The 18,073-nt window shown below is 18.3% G+C and overlaps 3 protein-coding genes and 1 pseudogene across 4 annotated transcripts; all 4 read right to left on the bottom strand.

Moving 5' to 3' along the window:
- Positions 1 to 522: 522 nt before the first annotated feature.
- On the bottom strand, positions 523 to 1,384 carry PmUG01_00014100 (fam-m protein; the record flags this gene model as incomplete). Its single annotated transcript, XM_029005589.1, has 2 exons — positions 523 to 1,161; positions 1,298 to 1,384. 2 exons carry the CDS (start codon positions 1,382 to 1,384, stop codon positions 523 to 525), a joined length of 726 nt encoding a protein of 241 aa, XP_028859171.1.
- A 2,721-nt stretch (positions 1,385 to 4,105) lies between these two features.
- On the bottom strand, positions 4,106 to 5,113 carry PmUG01_00014000 (fam-l protein; the record flags this gene model as incomplete). Its single annotated transcript, XM_029005578.1, has 2 exons — positions 4,106 to 4,900; positions 5,027 to 5,113. The coding sequence occupies 2 exons, from the start codon at positions 5,111 to 5,113 to the stop codon at positions 4,106 to 4,108; spliced, it is 882 nt and encodes a 293-aa protein (XP_028859170.1).
- A 2,483-nt stretch (positions 5,114 to 7,596) lies between these two features.
- Positions 7,597 to 8,233, bottom strand: PmUG01_00013900 (annotated as a pseudogene). The gene is given in 5 exon segments: positions 7,597 to 7,764; positions 7,779 to 7,850; positions 7,865 to 7,927; positions 7,942 to 7,974; positions 7,988 to 8,233. Coding segments are annotated over 5 exon segments (582 nt in total).
- A 2,906-nt stretch (positions 8,234 to 11,139) lies between these two features.
- On the bottom strand, positions 11,140 to 12,101 carry PmUG01_00013800 (fam-l protein; the record flags this gene model as incomplete). The annotated part of the gene is made up of 2 exons (XM_029005566.1): positions 11,140 to 11,889; positions 12,015 to 12,101. 2 exons carry the CDS (start codon positions 12,099 to 12,101, stop codon positions 11,140 to 11,142), a joined length of 837 nt encoding a protein of 278 aa, XP_028859169.1.
- Positions 12,102 to 18,073: the final 5,972 nt, after the last annotated feature.

Genomic DNA, 18,073 nt, shown 5'->3' with positions numbered 1-18,073 from the left:
TTTAATCATGTACTATATAAGAGAAATCTATTTTTAATATAAGGTTAGTTAAATATTTTTCTAATTATAACAACAAATGTTCAGTTTGTCTACAAAAAGAAAAATCAAAAAATATATATATAAAGTACTATTTATAGTTACAATATAAATAGGAACACGACATAAATATAATTATAGAAATTATTCTATACATATTCATTTCAAAAACCATATATACATTTTTCATTAAAAAGTGTATTTATATAAAAAAATTATATATAAAAATTAATAATATATAGGTAAGAAGAAACGATAATTTATAACATACATTTAAAAATATTAAAATATTCAAATTCACTGAAAGTATAAGTATATATTTACAATCCTGTTGTATGTAGAAACGATCAATTTTATAATCGTATATTTATATAATTATAGCAATTATAAGTATGCTTTATAAAAATGTATTACTATATATATTTCACATATTACTTCATATTGACAAATTGCTTTCAGAAAAATACATACAACTTAATATACATTTTACTCATTCATTAACTTAATTCTTCTATATTTTTCATTATTTCTTAAGATTTTAGGAATCGTCATTATAAGTGTTACCCCTAACACTATAATAATGAAAGCAAATAACATTAGATAAAAGTAATGTTTTTTAGCATCTATTAAATTTTCTACAGATTTCAACATATCTTTCAAGGGCCCTAACCCATGTAATATGGGCATTCCTATTCCAAACAAGAAAAAAAGAAAAAATATAACAACTGCAAATCCGTAACTTCTAAATTTTATTTTTTTTAAAGATATATGAGAAATTCTCCTTTGTTTTTCTAGAGAATCATCATAATCTTTTTTCCTTAACCATTTTTTTTCAAAATGGAAATTTTTTCCATCAAACATTCCATTATTATAATCTATAACTTCTGTATAATAATGAGCCTTATTTAATAATTTTCTATTAGATTTTTCGTTTTTTCGATTGCTCCCATTTTTCTTCTTAGACATATTTTTTTTTCCGTATTCTGCATTGATTGATGTATTTTCTTTTAACCCCACAATTTGCGAATCATTATCATTTTTATATTTTCCTAGTATTCGATAATTAATTATAATTAATTTTGTATTATGTATACACTTATTATCTGAGAATGTGTTAAAATTTCTCTGTGAAAAAGAAATTTTTAATATAAATATATTTTATTTAAAAGGGAAAATAAAGTAAACCTAAAAAGTAGTGTTCATAAAACTAAAATAAAAAATATTCTAATAAATCGAATACACTTAAATAATATCAGCATACCATGACAATGTTAAAATAACATATCCACGTTAAGAGGATAAACAAAGAAATTTTAATACGTATGATTGATTTAATTTTTTGTTCCATTATGTAAATCTTTAATATTCTAATGTACAAAGGAAAAAATTAATAATGATGTAATATATTTCTAATGATAAACAATGAAATATATATTTAAATTATTATTTTTATTATTTATTAATAAATATTTAGGAAAATATATTAGCAATAATTAATTTTACCACAAATACAACGTAAAATAAGATTAAAAATATGTTATATAATTTTCATTATAATATTATTAAAAAAAAAAAACTCACTTCTATTAAAACAAATAATTTTCTTTGATTCATTAATATTTCAAATATGCAATTTTTTTTTTTAACACGATGCACTAGTTAAATAATTCTTTTATTTTTTATATACAGAAAAAATTAGGATATAAAGATGTGATTTCTTATAATATGTAAATATTCAATTTATGTACTATATAGAATGTAGAAAATATATATGTAATATATTCCTCTCTTTATTAAGATAATCATTAATAATTTTAAGAATACTTTTTTTTAAATAATTATAATTTTATAAATAAGTATTTTGGACAAAGGTAATATTATTAATATAATGTAAATTATTATAATAATATAATAATAATAACAAAAGAAAAAAGAAACATATTATTCTATTTTAACTGTAACGCACGCATTAGTTCCTACTTAAGAGAATGCAATTTGTTAGTGAGTATAATGCTTTTAGAAAGTCAAATTTATATGGTACTGCATAATCTATTAAAGGATATGTATTCTAAAAGTAAATAAGGTATTGTTTTATATTTTTATATCATAATTTTTGAAAATTGCAATATTTAATAAAATTTTATTCATAGTAATATTTCTAGATGAAAAGTATTTATATTCATCTTCTTAATTTTTATATTTTTACTTAATTATTTTTATTCATAAAGAAAAAATATTAATATATTTAAAAAAAAAAAAAAAAAAAAACATATTTTCACAATATAATTTTTCCATATATCTACTCATATACGTGTTATTTACATGAAATAAAATGTGTTAACAAATTATATTAATATTTAATAATAACAATAAAAAAAAATATATATTTCTTTCTTAAAATTAGCAATATTTTTAACTCTTCAATGGGCTTATGTCTATGTATGTTTTTCTCATTTTCTTGTGGTTCTAAGCATATTTCTCAGATTAAAATTCATATAAATTCTTTATTTAATTGATTAAATAATAAATTATGAAGTTCATTTAGATTTGCAAATAAGGACATATATTAATATTGCATTAATATTTTCATTTGAATCAATTAAAAAATTATTTTTACGAATGAATATATCTTGCAAAAATTTTTCATGAGAAACCTAATATATTACACTTACCTAATTTGGAATATTAAAAAAAGTAGAATAAACTTTTAATACATATTATTAAAATTAACAAATGAAAACATTGTTACATATGTATAAAATATTTATACAAAAATTATGCAGTTCATTATTATTCTGTTTAATAAATATTTATTAATTTAATGAATTTATTAATTTTTAATATAATATATATATATATATACATATATATATCTATAAAATACTTGTATGTTTTTTCTTAATATACATGGGCAACTGCAAAACATAGAACATATATATACATATATATGTATATAAATATAATTGTATTATTTCAGAAATGTATATATTTTTTATTACAGTTCACGATATTTTAGATATTTATATCTATATATAAATACATTTAAAATTTTACTATTATGGAAAAAGAATAAAAGATTTATGTATATTGTCCATTAATATGTGATTATTCTTAATTCAATAATTCAATATTTTAATAATGTAAAAACTAAAATATGTATATATTATATATATTTATATAATTTCAATATAATATATATTTATTTGATCCTTACAATATTGAATCAACAGCGTAACTAACTGCAATTATAAAATGATAAATTAATTTAACTTAACATTTATCTGCAGAGACATAGAAATGAAACGTTATCGAATTGTTATAAATATTCCATATTTAATAAAGATATCATTTAATTATATATTTATATCTAAACTTTTATAATATTCATAAATATCTTAATATGTGTTAAAAATAATTTTACATTGAAATTGTTTTGTAATATATTCCTCATAAAACATTTACTATAGAATAATATATATTAAGTTGTTTTTTATATAATATGTATATAAATATATAAATATATATATATAACATTCTAAAAAAGTACTTTCTCTTTGAGGCATTAATCATAAAACAGGACATATTGATTTTTAATTTAAAAATAATTAAAAAAATTTCTAAATAAATAAACAAATAATCATTTTACGCTATAATAAGTTAATAAAATAGAATGTAGTATTATTTGTAATACGGATATGAATTAATACAAAGAATGTGTAATAATATATTAATTGTTTTAATAAATATTTATTATAACACTCTAGCACATATATTTCAAAAAAATCTATACAAAACAAAAAAATATATATTAGTTCATAATATGCAATTAAACTGAAATGATAACTTAAACTATATAATTAAAAACCTTAAAGAATGCAAATAAAAAAAAAAATTGTAAACGTAATTTTTTTAAAGACGTTTATCAAAAAATGTCAAATATATGTAATCTCACACATAAATATTAAAAGATTATGGGCTATTTAATAGGCATATCACTATACATATTGTGAATATCAATTCTTGGTGATTACTGTTATTATGAAAGGAAACATGTTCCTCAATATACATTTTATCTTTTTCTGAACTTAATTTTTTCAAATTTTTTAACTTTTTTATGATAATAAACTAGCGCTAATATAAGTGTGGCACCTAATATAATAAATGGTATGACATATATTATGAAGGAAAAAAAATTTGATACACAGTAGTTCACATACCGACTGTTCTTAACTAATACCACTTTATCGAACAACCATTTAAAAGGAGAATTAGTCAAAGAATCATATAAAGATCGTATGAACGGAGAAATAACTATTTTTACGCTAGTCCCAAATGGTCTTGAAACTGGAGGCGAAAAATGATATATTACCTTATACAATCCTCGTACAAGTCCAAAATCACAAGATAAATCTAAAATGAGTGATACCAATAATAACGATAACAATAATAAAGGTAAAGAAAATCGCTTTCCGCATTTTTTCCTCATTATTTTTTTGTACAACTTATCACTAATATTTCTGTTATTTTTAAGGAAATCTTCATAATCAAGTTCTTTGAATATTTTTTTTTCCAACCGAGAATATTTTCTTGTTTCAAATATACATGATTTATTTTTCATATCTTGTTTGTTCTCTACATATGTACATAATAAATTTCTATTTGTTTGTTTCATTTCCTTTTTAGGTTCATTCTCATAAATATAGATGTCCTTTTTTTCCTTCACAGTATTATTTGGCATCTCTTCTTTTAATCCTATCATAGCTGAATAATTATCTCCTTTACAGTTTGCTAGTAATCGGAATGTTTTTCTACATAATTTTTTGTCATGATTACGGTACTCATCCAAACATTTATTAAGCAAACACTAAAAAAACAACGCAAATATATATTATTTAAGGTATATATAATTTCTTGCTAAAAAAAAATGTAAATTAAAATAAAACGCAGAGAAATTGTATAATACAAATAATCTTAAATATTATTATCATACCCTATCATTGGTGAAATTCCATATACAAATTAAAAAGATAAAAGAAGCAACATTAATAAATAAGAGTGACTTAATATTTTTTTCCATAATTTATATTTATAATATTGTAAGTTACTAAGCAAAATATTAATTATAATATAATACGCTTCTAAGGATAATGGAAGCTATACTTATAAATTTTTTTAATATTTTCTGTACAATAATAATAAAAATTTTATAAATCAAATGCTTCGTACAACAAATATAACGAAATATATCTTTTTTGTATATAAGTTTTATATTAATTTTATTTTAAATAGTCGAGTTATCATTAAAATAAAATAATGTACATTTATTTATAATTCTTCAAATGACAAAAAGTAATTATTTAATATATTATATTACCTAAGTAATTCTTCTATTATCCTTTTAAAAATAAAATAAAAAAATATATAAGTTTTCTTAATCATTGTCTATATTGAGTTTATATGGATCATGGAATATATAGAATGTAGAGAATATAGATAATTTTTTTCTCTGTTTATTCATATTATAATAACATTTTTTAGTGATGTTTTTCTGTTAATAATTAACATTATATTTTTTAAAAACAAGGTACCATAGTTATATAATATTAATTATTATAATAGTATAATAAATGCTGTAAAATATATTTTGTAAAATATTTTATGATATTTTAATTATAATAATTTTATTCTTTAATAGTATATAATATTTTTAAAAAATGGAATTTATATCATATTACCACATATATACAACAATATATATTTTAAATATGAATAAATTATAATTTTTTATTATTGTATAACAATTTTAGAAAATCACAAATTTAAGTTTAATTTATATCACTACATAAGATTAAGGTGTTTTAGAATTTACGGACTTTATTTATTATATAATTTCTACTTACATATGCATTTTCACGTATCAATATATTATATTATAATAAAAAATAAAAATATTGTAAATCTTGTATTAAAAATATTATTACCGTGATATGCTTCATTAATTCATAATCTTAATTTTGACATTAACGTATATAGATATCACTTTTTTCATCAAGGTACATTATGACAATTTATTAGAATAAACCTATAAATAAAAGTGTAAAAACAACTATGAAATTATTGTAATGAAATAATAAATATTGTTTTTTCCCTATTTATTGAACACTAAACAAATACACAAAACTAGTAATACCCTGCATAATGTTACTACTAAGATTAAAATTACACTTATACATGTTGACAACTTATCCGTAAAGTAAAAAAATAAACCTGTATGTATGGTTTATACGCATAAAACAAAATTGTTTTTTTTTTTAATTTATTTAAACTATTATTGTTATAAATATGAATGAATTAGTAACTGTCAATATAATCTATTTATATTTTTATGTATATTTAAAATAATATTAAATTTTAATTAATATATTTATTGAAAACTATAAATTACAACTAAAATACATTAATAAATACCCACAAATAATTAAAAGAAACGAAAAAAAATATTTTTTCTTGAAATATTGATGAAAATTAAAATTTTATTTATATATCACTTTTTTTGGCATTTACAATTATGTCAAAGAAAAAATAAAAATATTTATATATGCTATGTATTAATATATGATTAAATATATTTTCTTATTTTAGTTCTATAATAATATAGAAAATGATAACAATATATAGTATTTTTATTTATAAATATTCTCCATAATACATATGTATTGATAATTATGTAAAATTTAATTAAAACCACAAAGCAGTATACTTGTACAGGGATATATACGTATAAATTTTCATATAATTGTAAAAATTCAGGATATATAATTTAGGAAATATTTTAATATATTCTATATATAGAAAGGATATTATTTTATTATATATTTATAATTTCACATTTATATGATGAAAACAGAATTATATCTGATAAAAATATCTTTACAAATAAGGTTTCTTCTTTCACATTTCTCATAAATTTATTTTATAGAATAACGGTTTAATTTTAAAGAAAAAAAATATATGTATATATAAATATCACTGCAACAAAATCCATTCACTACATTTTATAAAATTCTAAACAAGATATATTTATGTTTAATTTTAATATAATGACACATATTAATTCATATAATGAACAAATAATAATTTTATTGTAATAGAAGGTTAAAATTATAAAGCATCAATTTTTATTACTAATCCTTTTATCACAGTTCTATAAATATATATGAATTATAATATTCTTTATTTGCCTTAAAAAACAAATATATATTTTCCATAGAAATATATTTAACTACATAAATATAAGCATTAGGTTATATATATTTAATGCAACTTATATAATAATTTAGTATACACATTCATAAACATAAGAACATTGAAATCCCCAATGAAAAGGAAAACATAATTTTTTATTGTTGTTAATTAAAAAACTAGTTATGCAAACGTACATTCGTAACATTATGACAATTCCAGGTATGTTTATTAATAATATACCACTAAGAATCTTACATATATGACTTCATATTGAAGACTTCTTGATAGAATAATATATATTCCATATTATTCAATCTACTCTGTCATCAACTTAATTTTTTTATATTATTCATTATTTATTAAGATCTTAGTAATCATTATTATAAGTATTTTATTCGTTATAAATATAACTGTGTAAAATAATATTATATAAAAAATGCTTACTAGTGATTGTTCTAGGCCAGAAATATTTTTTACATATTACGAACATTTTTAGAAAGACTTAAATTTATCAAACTTATACCACAACTGAATTATCATAATATGAGTAATCGTATTCCCAATAATAAAGAAATAAAAATAAGGGACCTACATATCTGTATTTTCTAAATTTTAATTTTTTCAAATTTATATCACCAATTCTCCTGTTTTTTGAAGAAATACATAATAATCTATATTTTTAATTAATTTTTTTTCCACAATGGCAATGTTTTCCGTTGAATATACCATTGTTATAATCCATAAAGTCTATATAATATAGAGCCTAATTTAATGAAATTTCATTTGATTGTTTATTTTTTCCCTTCAATTTCTTTACATTATTTTTCATATATTCCTTTAAAACTAATTTATACGAACCCTTATTATGTTTATTTTTCTCTAGAAATAGATGATTTCTTTTACCTCAATTTCTACAGTTATTGCAATTTTCATCTAATGATTTGTTAAGCATTATCAAAAGAGATAAAATATAAATGCTTTTTTTAATTTAATAGAATAAATTATTTAACGGCAAAAAAATAGAATTAATGAAAATAAAGCACGAAAAATATTAAGAATGCAAATACGCATGTATAAAATTACATATCTGCATTATTATAAAAGACATATTTCCAACGAAAAAGGATAAACAAATACATTTTAATAAATATTCTTAACTTAATTTTCCTTTCTATTATATAAATTTATAAAACTGTTATACATTTAGTAAAGAAAAAGTTAATGCTAATATAAATTATTTCTTATTAATAAGGATGTTACATCAATTTAAAAAAAATATTTTTATTATTACTTCTAAATACTTAACTATATGTATATAAATATGATACATTTTACAATATCTACAAAGAAATATAACCTTGAAAATATATTATATAATTTTAATCCTAATATTATGTAAAAGTATAAAATAAAGTTCATTAATATAAATATAATCTAAGTGTATTCATAAATATTCTATATATATTATTTAATTATTTAATCTAGCTCACTAAGGGAATCATGTTTTTATTAATACATTACAGAATAAACTAAGAAAAAAATACATGATTTCTTTTATACAGGAATATACATTTTACATCCAAACGAGAACAAATAGTATATATGTATAATATATTTCCATACGTACCATAACTATTTTAAATAATTTTTAAAAATTTTATCATAATAGAAATTTAAACTTTATAAAAAGTATATGTTAGAACAACTATTTATTGTTCTTCATAAATATTAATAATAAAAGTATACATAAATAAATAACAAAAAATTTTTATGTTATATTAATTGTAACATATACTGTAGTTATTTCTTAAGCATACAAAATTTTTTTATGTACTAATTATTTTTAAAAAAATTTTTCTATTTGAATATATGTAATCTACGACGTAATATATATATAATGAACATAAGAACTGATTTTTTATTTTTTTAACACCTATTTTTGAAAATTGTAACTTTTAAATTTATTGTATTCCATTATTTATGAATATAATGCATTTAAATTAAAAAATTTTTTTTCTATAGTTAATATTTATTCTAATTATAATTATTTAATTAAAATAAACAAAAAATCATATCATAGAGAAATTATTCCATATACCTATTCATAGACATAGTTTTTCCATGGAATAAATATTTTAACAAATTATAGTAATACTTAATGTAAGCAACAACAAAAAATTTTAATAATAAAAATTATTATATAATTTATTAATATATTATTAGTCATATTTTCAATTTTTCCTGAAGAATTTTTCCATATATATTAGATTCATTTTTATAGCTAAGATATATATTTTACAAAAAAAAAAAAATAATATAATATACAACAGGGATTTCACTAAATAACCATAACTTTATGAATTGTATGCTGTTGTGATAGAGAAGCATATATTAATATTAAAGAACAATATTGCACATGAATTTATGAAAAATAAAATTCAATGGGTAAAAATTCTCAGAATACAGTTGCACGATAAATCCTGTGCACTGCTCTTATTTATTCATACATTGTAAAAAAAAATAATGTAACTTATAACATAAGCCTTTATAAAACTACTTAATAAAAAATAAAACAAAATTACTTATCTATAAATTACCTATAATAAGCGAGTTATCTTTGTTTTCTTATATTTTAATATAAAAATAACCATGTAAACATAAGCGAATTACTAATAGTCAATATAAACTAAATATATAATTTTACTCTTTTAAAATACTACAACTCTTAATATAAATATAGACATAAAATATAGGAAACATATACAAAGAAATAACTATATATTATTGTATTAATTTACAAAAAATAATTACTTTATCATTATTCCTAATTATAATTTTGCTTTTTATATATATAGTCAAAAATTATTAAATTCTACTATTATGAAAAAATAAAGATAAAAAGAATTTATAAGTGTTATCTATTAATATATAGGTAAATTTTATTCATTAGTTTAATATTTTAAGAAAGTATAAATTAAAATAATATATATAGATTATTTTTTCAAAGTATTCTATATAATATATATTTACTTTATATTGGGAAAACTTAATAAAGACCACATTCAAGCACCACGCAAAATAGTAAGTTTAACTATTCGTTTAATTGTAATTATACAGAATAAATATGTTTTTAAAGAATTTGTATTCTTTTTTATTTGGTAATGATATTTTTTTATTATATATTAATAATTTTAATGAGTATCTAGCAAAAATGTAAAAACATATTAAAAAATATTTTCGCAGAATTATGCTTCATAATACATTTCTCAAATAAATTATTATATATATTAAATTTTTTTTTTTCTTTTAAGTAAATACATATATATATAAATACAAAAATATATATTGACCTCCTATTATTAAACATTTAATAATAAATTTTTATTCTAAATTAAACGCAAAAATATATTTTTTTAATGACTAGAAAATATAATCGTTATAAACTAGTTAATGATAAAAAACGCAGAAAAAAACTTTTTATATTAAATATGCATTATCACAATTTAATAGAATTATAAGTATCGTGTCATTATATATACATTTGAACACATAAAAATACATATATTTTTCATGGAAACCTAATTAAATACATAATTATATATATAAAATATAATATTTAGACAACCCAAAATAATATATTATAATGCTAATTAAAAAACGATTAAACATTCAAATTCAAACAAATCTAAGTATATATTCTTTTTTCTTTATACATAAAAATTAATACATATATGTAAGTTCACTCATAAAATATAATAAACTGGGAGCATTCTTAAAAAGAGCATATCTAAAGATATTACAGATATCCGTTTATATTAGCGTTTTTATTACAAAAAAACATATTTATTAATGTTCATTTTATCTTTTACTGAATTTAATTTTTTCATATTTTTTAACTTTTTTATGGTAATAAACAACAACTGATATAAATATGACACCTAGTATAAAAAAAGGTACGAAATATATGAGAATGCCAAATAATTTTCCTAACACAAATTTCCCATGGTTACTGGCCTCAACTGTAACTGAACTGGCCTTCATCCACTCTAAATAGCTATACAGATTACTAAGAAAGGTTGTTAATGCTGAAATATTCTCCAACCCTGATATTTCCAACAACCAAAATTTACTATATGTCCTACTAAATTCTAAATCTAATATAAGTACGACTGATATCAACAAAAAAAAAAACAGAGGTAAAGCAATTTTTAATCCGTATTTTTTAAGTATTACTTTTTTGTACGTCTTATGGCTAATTTCCCTGTTGTTTTTAAGAAAATTTACATAATCAAGCTCTTTGAATATTTTATTTTCTAAACGAGAATATTTTTTTGTTTCAAATATACAAGATTTACTTTTCTTATCTTGTTTATGGCCTTCATTATACTTTCGCGAACTTTCACATAAATATATTTTTTTCATTGAGGTCCCTTTTTCATTAGTATATCTATCTTTTTTCTTGCTCACTTCATTATTTGGTATCCTTGTTTTTAATACCGTAATACTTGAATCTTTATCCTGTGTACATTTTACTAATAATCGATAAGTTCTTATATCTACATTTTTTCGATTATTGTTGTTTTCACCGTTAGGTTTATTAATCGTACACTAAAAACCAAAGTAATTATATATTATTTAAAAGAACAAATGAGCACATGTTAAATTGAGATATATAAAAAAATAAAATGAAGTTACACGAATAACAAAAACTATCAATAATCATATATTCATACCATATCATTGTAAAAAATACATATCCATGTTAAAAGCGTAAACATAAAAATTTTAATAAAGAATAGTAGCTTAAATTTTTCATCCATTTTACAGATATTATACATTGCAATTAATTCATTTAGAAAAAATTCAATGATAATATAATACTCTTTTAAATATAAGTGATGTTCCAATTATTAATTTAATTTTTTTTTTTTTTCTTATTAATTTTTATTAAAAATATAATTATATATATTTAATTATAATGTTTTCTACAACAAAATATACAAAAAATTACTTTAAATATATATTAAAAAGTTTTATTTAAGAGTTATTCATAAAAAGATCACCGCATTAGAATAATACTATATTAATTTATTAATGAATATTAAAAATATATTAAGTAATTTTTTAATATATTGCAGTATTTTTATAACTTCTTTTAATCTTTTTCTAAATAAAATAATAAAGTAATATATGATTTTTTAATATTCCAAATTATTGAGTTTACTTATAATATGGAATGTATAGAATATATAGAATGCTTCATTTTGCACATAAATATAATGATAACTAATTTTAACAAATATTCTATATTAATAATTTTAATTTTATATGCAGAATACGGAGAAATATGTTACTGTTATTAAAAAAACATTAATTATAAGAATAATATAATAAATATAATGATAATTAAAAAAAAACATTTTGTAAATCATTTTATTATATATTAATTGTAACGCTCTCGACTCTTTATTGTCTGCAAAATAATTAAAATGTATAATTTATATTATAGCATAATATCAATATAACAAAATATATTTTTAAAGTAAATGGGTTATAATTTCTTTTTTTCGTATAATAATTTTGGAAAATTATAATTTTTAATTAAGCTTTATTCAATTTATTTGCAAAAAAAAATATATTAAAATACTTTAACTTAATTTTTTTCATTTTTTTTCAATTAAAAATATATTTTTAAAAGAATTACTATTATAATATAAGAAAAAAAAAAATGAATGAAAGAAAGGAAAAAAGGTATACGTCATTATAACAATGGTTTATGTATATGTTATTTCCATGTGGATATTACCTCTCATGTGGAAGTATTAAAAATAATTTAATACATATACAGCATGTTTTTATACTTCATGAAAATATTGATTATATTACGTTTTGTATTTTTTTAAAATATCAACTATAAAAATATTTTTCTATAATTACCCCGAATTATATATTCTAATTCATGACATAATTGTGCAAATTATATATTATATATGAAATTCTTTTCTTTTAAATCTGATAGTTCTATTTTATTATACTAAATTTTTAATATTACGAATTTTTTTATCTGATTTAATATCTTTGATATCATTTATTTTTCATTTCATTAAAATTTATTGAAAAATATTAAGATTTTTCTAACTATAAAATCATTCTTCAATAGTATTATTTATATTTTCTATTAATAATATAAGTTTATGTGAAATCTAATTAACAATATAATTTAAATATATACTTTTACATTTGATAATGCAAAATATACTTATATTATTTTAATATTATTGAAATTATGCAAAACAATAATATATATTAGGTAAAGTGACATATAACAAATGGTTATTCGTTCTTTAAGCAATATCCTATGCATTTTAATATTCTCTATATTATTTGGCATACATATGTTTTCACTAATTCCATTTTTATAATAGTTTCATTTCTCTTATTCTTATTAGGTATGATTTTCCAAATAATTTTTATTTTCAAATAAGTAATAATATTTATTTTTCATACTGAGAGCTCATAGCAAAATTTCGGTAATTTCTATGAATTTCACTTTTTTCAATTTTACCCAATATTTTAAGTTTTTAGTTCTTTGTTTCCTTAGATATATTCAAAAACATTTAAAAATTCATCTATTTGTAATTTTCTAATTTGTTATTTTTCTTATTGTATATTTTTTAAAAATATAACTAATCTGAAATTTTATATTATTAAAAAGATATTATATAGTTTTTCGATATATATATTGATACATACTACAGGCTATTAATATAAAATATGTTCATATACCATATTTAACAATAACATTGGACTATATACTTTAATTATTAACGTATAATACATTTAGTTTTATGGAATATATATTTTGTTCATGCCTATGTGTGCATAGTAGATATAAAAAAAAAAAATAAATAAGTTACAGCTAAATTATTAATGATTAAATGAAATAATTAATAAGGTTATTCATCAAATAATTCGGTTTCTATAACTTAGCAGATTCATCATATATAATATATGTAATAAAATAAAAATAATTTCCCATGTATATTAAATAAAACTTTATTAAAGATATGTAACATAACATTCTCTCATTATATATATATATCCTACATGTTTTCCTTTCCCATATTCATAGATATTATTCCCTTTAATAATTAAATAGAAACAAAATATATATTTAAATTAATTTTGTTCGCATAAATATAAAAATAAATGAAAATATCTTTTATAAATATGTATTAGTAAAAATATTAGCTCACTTTAAAAAAATATTCAATTATATATTTGAAAAATATTAGGATAATTCTAGCATGATAATAATATTACTCTGAATATATAAACAATAACATGAAAAGTAATAATATAATTACTGTTACATTAATATATTCTTAATATACATTAGATTTATTCATTATCATTTTCTTATTCTCTTAATAGAAATATTCTTATTTATTACTATTGCTATGATGTGAAGAAGAAATATATAAATAACATAGAAAGACATAGTTGAAAAATATGATGATATAGTTTTTAATAATAATTATTGTATTTATAAAGAATAAAATATATGTTTTTTATATATATTCATAACATAATATATATTTTATTGATTATATAAATACTTATGTTAATTACATTTTCACGTATATTATCATTTTTCTGGAGATATAAATGTTTCATCATGTTTTTTTACATATAAATAAAACTACTATAGAATTTATATTATAACCTTTTACATTCAATTTAACTAATATATCCTATTGTTTTTTATTTTTATATTTATTAAAATAACACTAACAAAAATCTTGATAACAACTAAAGCACCTATTATTATAAAATATGATGTTTCCTATGGGTTAAACTAAGCGAAGTATCACACAAACTCTTTAGTTATGTATTATATCAAATAATATGATTAATAGAATTATATCGAATAATATTTTGTAAAGAATATATTTATTTTATCAAATAAAATATGTTATATAAATCACAAATTTTTTTGGTAATCTAGAATATAATAAAAATCTTACTAATAAACTATATACCGTATAGCATTAACATTAATCCATTATGTATGTAAGCTCTAAATATTATTTTTGTACTATTTGTATATTTTAAATATATTTCCACTATAATATTTATTTTTTTTTATTTCTCATAGTGCAGTTGTTCGTAATTAGATGTTCTCATTGTTAATATCAATATAAAAATATACATCCAATCCAGTATTATATGTAAATTACTAATTTAATACAGAATGGTAATTCAACATAATTTTTCTATTTTCCTAATGTGAAATACATTTTTCATTAGATCTTTCATTTAATTCACATGATTAGTCTTGAATTATGTTCGTTATTATTCTTTTTTTTTTATATAAGTAATTGTGAATCCCAGGTCCGAGGGGAATAAACCACTATATAAAATAAAAAAAAAAAAAATTTTAATTTAGCCCGTGTTTTTGTTCGTTTAAGCATAAGTACAAAATTATATATAGTATTACTATTATTATAATAAAAGTCATAATAAAATAATATATGGATTTCAAATTAAAAATAAAAACAATAGATATCCTTATTTTACTAAAGTCTCATTTTTTATTAATTTAATATTAATTAAGCTGTACTTATATTTCAATAGGTACTCTTCTGTAAAAGGAAATAAACATGAGAATAAAAATTAATTATAATTAGCTAATGAGAATTTTGCTGTATTTTTTGTTATAATAATCACTTCCCTCACTTAAAGACAAACTAGAACTTTTAAAAACAAGAATGAATAATTCATATATAAAATTTTTTTTAAGAATTTATTTTATAAAACGATTTTGCTGACATCATTAAATTAAGAGAAACAAAATAAAAATTCTTGTTTAATTTTTTCTGAAATAATTTTATTATTCTTTTGTATTTTAATGTTGAAGTGTTTCATATAATTTAAATTTAGTAAATTTACAGTAGTTATCCACATTTTTATATATTAATATATAACCGCATTTTACACAAGATGAAAGCATTTTCTAACAATTTTCCATTAATAATCAATATATATGTTTTGAGTTATTTTATATTATCAGTGTTAATACTTATTTCTTTTGTAATAATAAAATTTTCCATTATATCTTAATTTCTTTATTAACACCTGAATAACAATGTTATATAATTAAAATTATTCATAATTGGCTTTATAACATTATGTGCACACATCGAATGAAAAGAAATGTATATATTATATTAATATATAAATTAAGATATCTAAAATATATGAATTATTTCTCAAGTTTGTTTACTTTAAATATATTTTTTAAGCATTTAAATGCGAAGGAAAACATATGAATTAATAAAAATGTAACATTTTCTTAGGATTAAATTGTCCTTTTTATTCATTATTTTTACCATTTTTATTGATTCTTAACATTTTCAATTTGAATTTATTATATATAACCTATTTAATATATTACTTCATTTATGATATGTAGTAATTCATAGAAATTCTTGTTTTCCATGGAACATAATAATGCATTACTTGAGTTATTTTGTATCACCTTACTTATTTTACTAAATAAAAACTTGTATAACAGGAAGATAAAATAATTTCATTTTAATATATTAAATATATATGTTTAAATAATAAGTTATTGCTGATATATTATTTAACACTTATCATTATGTAATACTGTTATCAAAGAGGAAAACACATTTAAGAGTCTTTATATTTTTATAACTAAATACGTTTGAAAACATACAAAAATATGATTATTATAAATTTTCTCTATATCATAAAATATAATTCAATAAACAAATGTAAACGTAAAATAACATGATTCCGATCAAGTAAGTTTTATATTTAGAAATAATAGTAATTTTATCAATCGTAATTAACAACAGTAACGGTGAAAAATTATATTTTCCTTTGTGAAATATTCCTTAATATATCCGTTTTTAGAGTTGTATATATAATATGAGTTCAGTAATACTCATTTAACACCAAGACATCTTCTTTATGTAATTAATGGTATATATATATTTATTTATTATTATTTTCAAGAATACATTTGATTAATTTTATTCCCAACGGATGCGTATATAGACTTCAAGTGGTATTACTGTTTTTTAAATGAATTACTTTAACTATTAAATATGTTTATTTTCGAATATACTTCAATAAAACACATAAAGAAAAAACAAATTTTAAGAACCAGATGAATTATATAAAAATCTAAAATAACGTAATTGTTCAAATAACTTACACGATATACAAAGCATAGGAAACATTAAAAAAGATATTTAATAAAAATCCTAAAATAAAGCAGAAGTATCTTCTTTATATAAACATAATTTTTAAAGGAATTATATACATTAGTTGCTTATATTTTGATAGACAAAAATGCAATAGTCCTGCAGTAATAAAAATAATAATTATTATTTATTGATGTTAAAGTGAAAATATAATTAGCAAAAAATATTTGAACATATTTTTATAAAAGTTAGCGAAAAAGTCAAGAACAAAACAATTTCTAATATTAATGATTATAACTTTTTATTTAATATCTATTAACCAAATATATATTAGTATAATAAGACCATTTAAAAAGAAAACAAAACAGATAAACTATTAGTACACATATAGGATTAAACTATTAGGACATTATTTTAATCATCTTTTTATATATTTCAAAAATAATATATGATTTTTTAATAAATAAATTAAGTGCATTATAAATAATTGCATATAATTATTAATTCTTTTCTCTTCTTAGAAAAATCGCATAAAAGAAAGTTATGCGAGCATTCAC

This window comes from Plasmodium malariae, assembly GCF_900090045.1.
Source record: "Plasmodium malariae genome assembly, contig: PmUG01_00_3, whole genome shotgun sequence".
Lineage (NCBI taxonomy): Eukaryota > Apicomplexa > Aconoidasida > Haemosporida > Plasmodiidae > Plasmodium > Plasmodium malariae.
The sequence above is the reverse complement of the archived record's forward strand: the minus strand, read 5'-3'. Positions and strand labels throughout refer to the sequence as shown.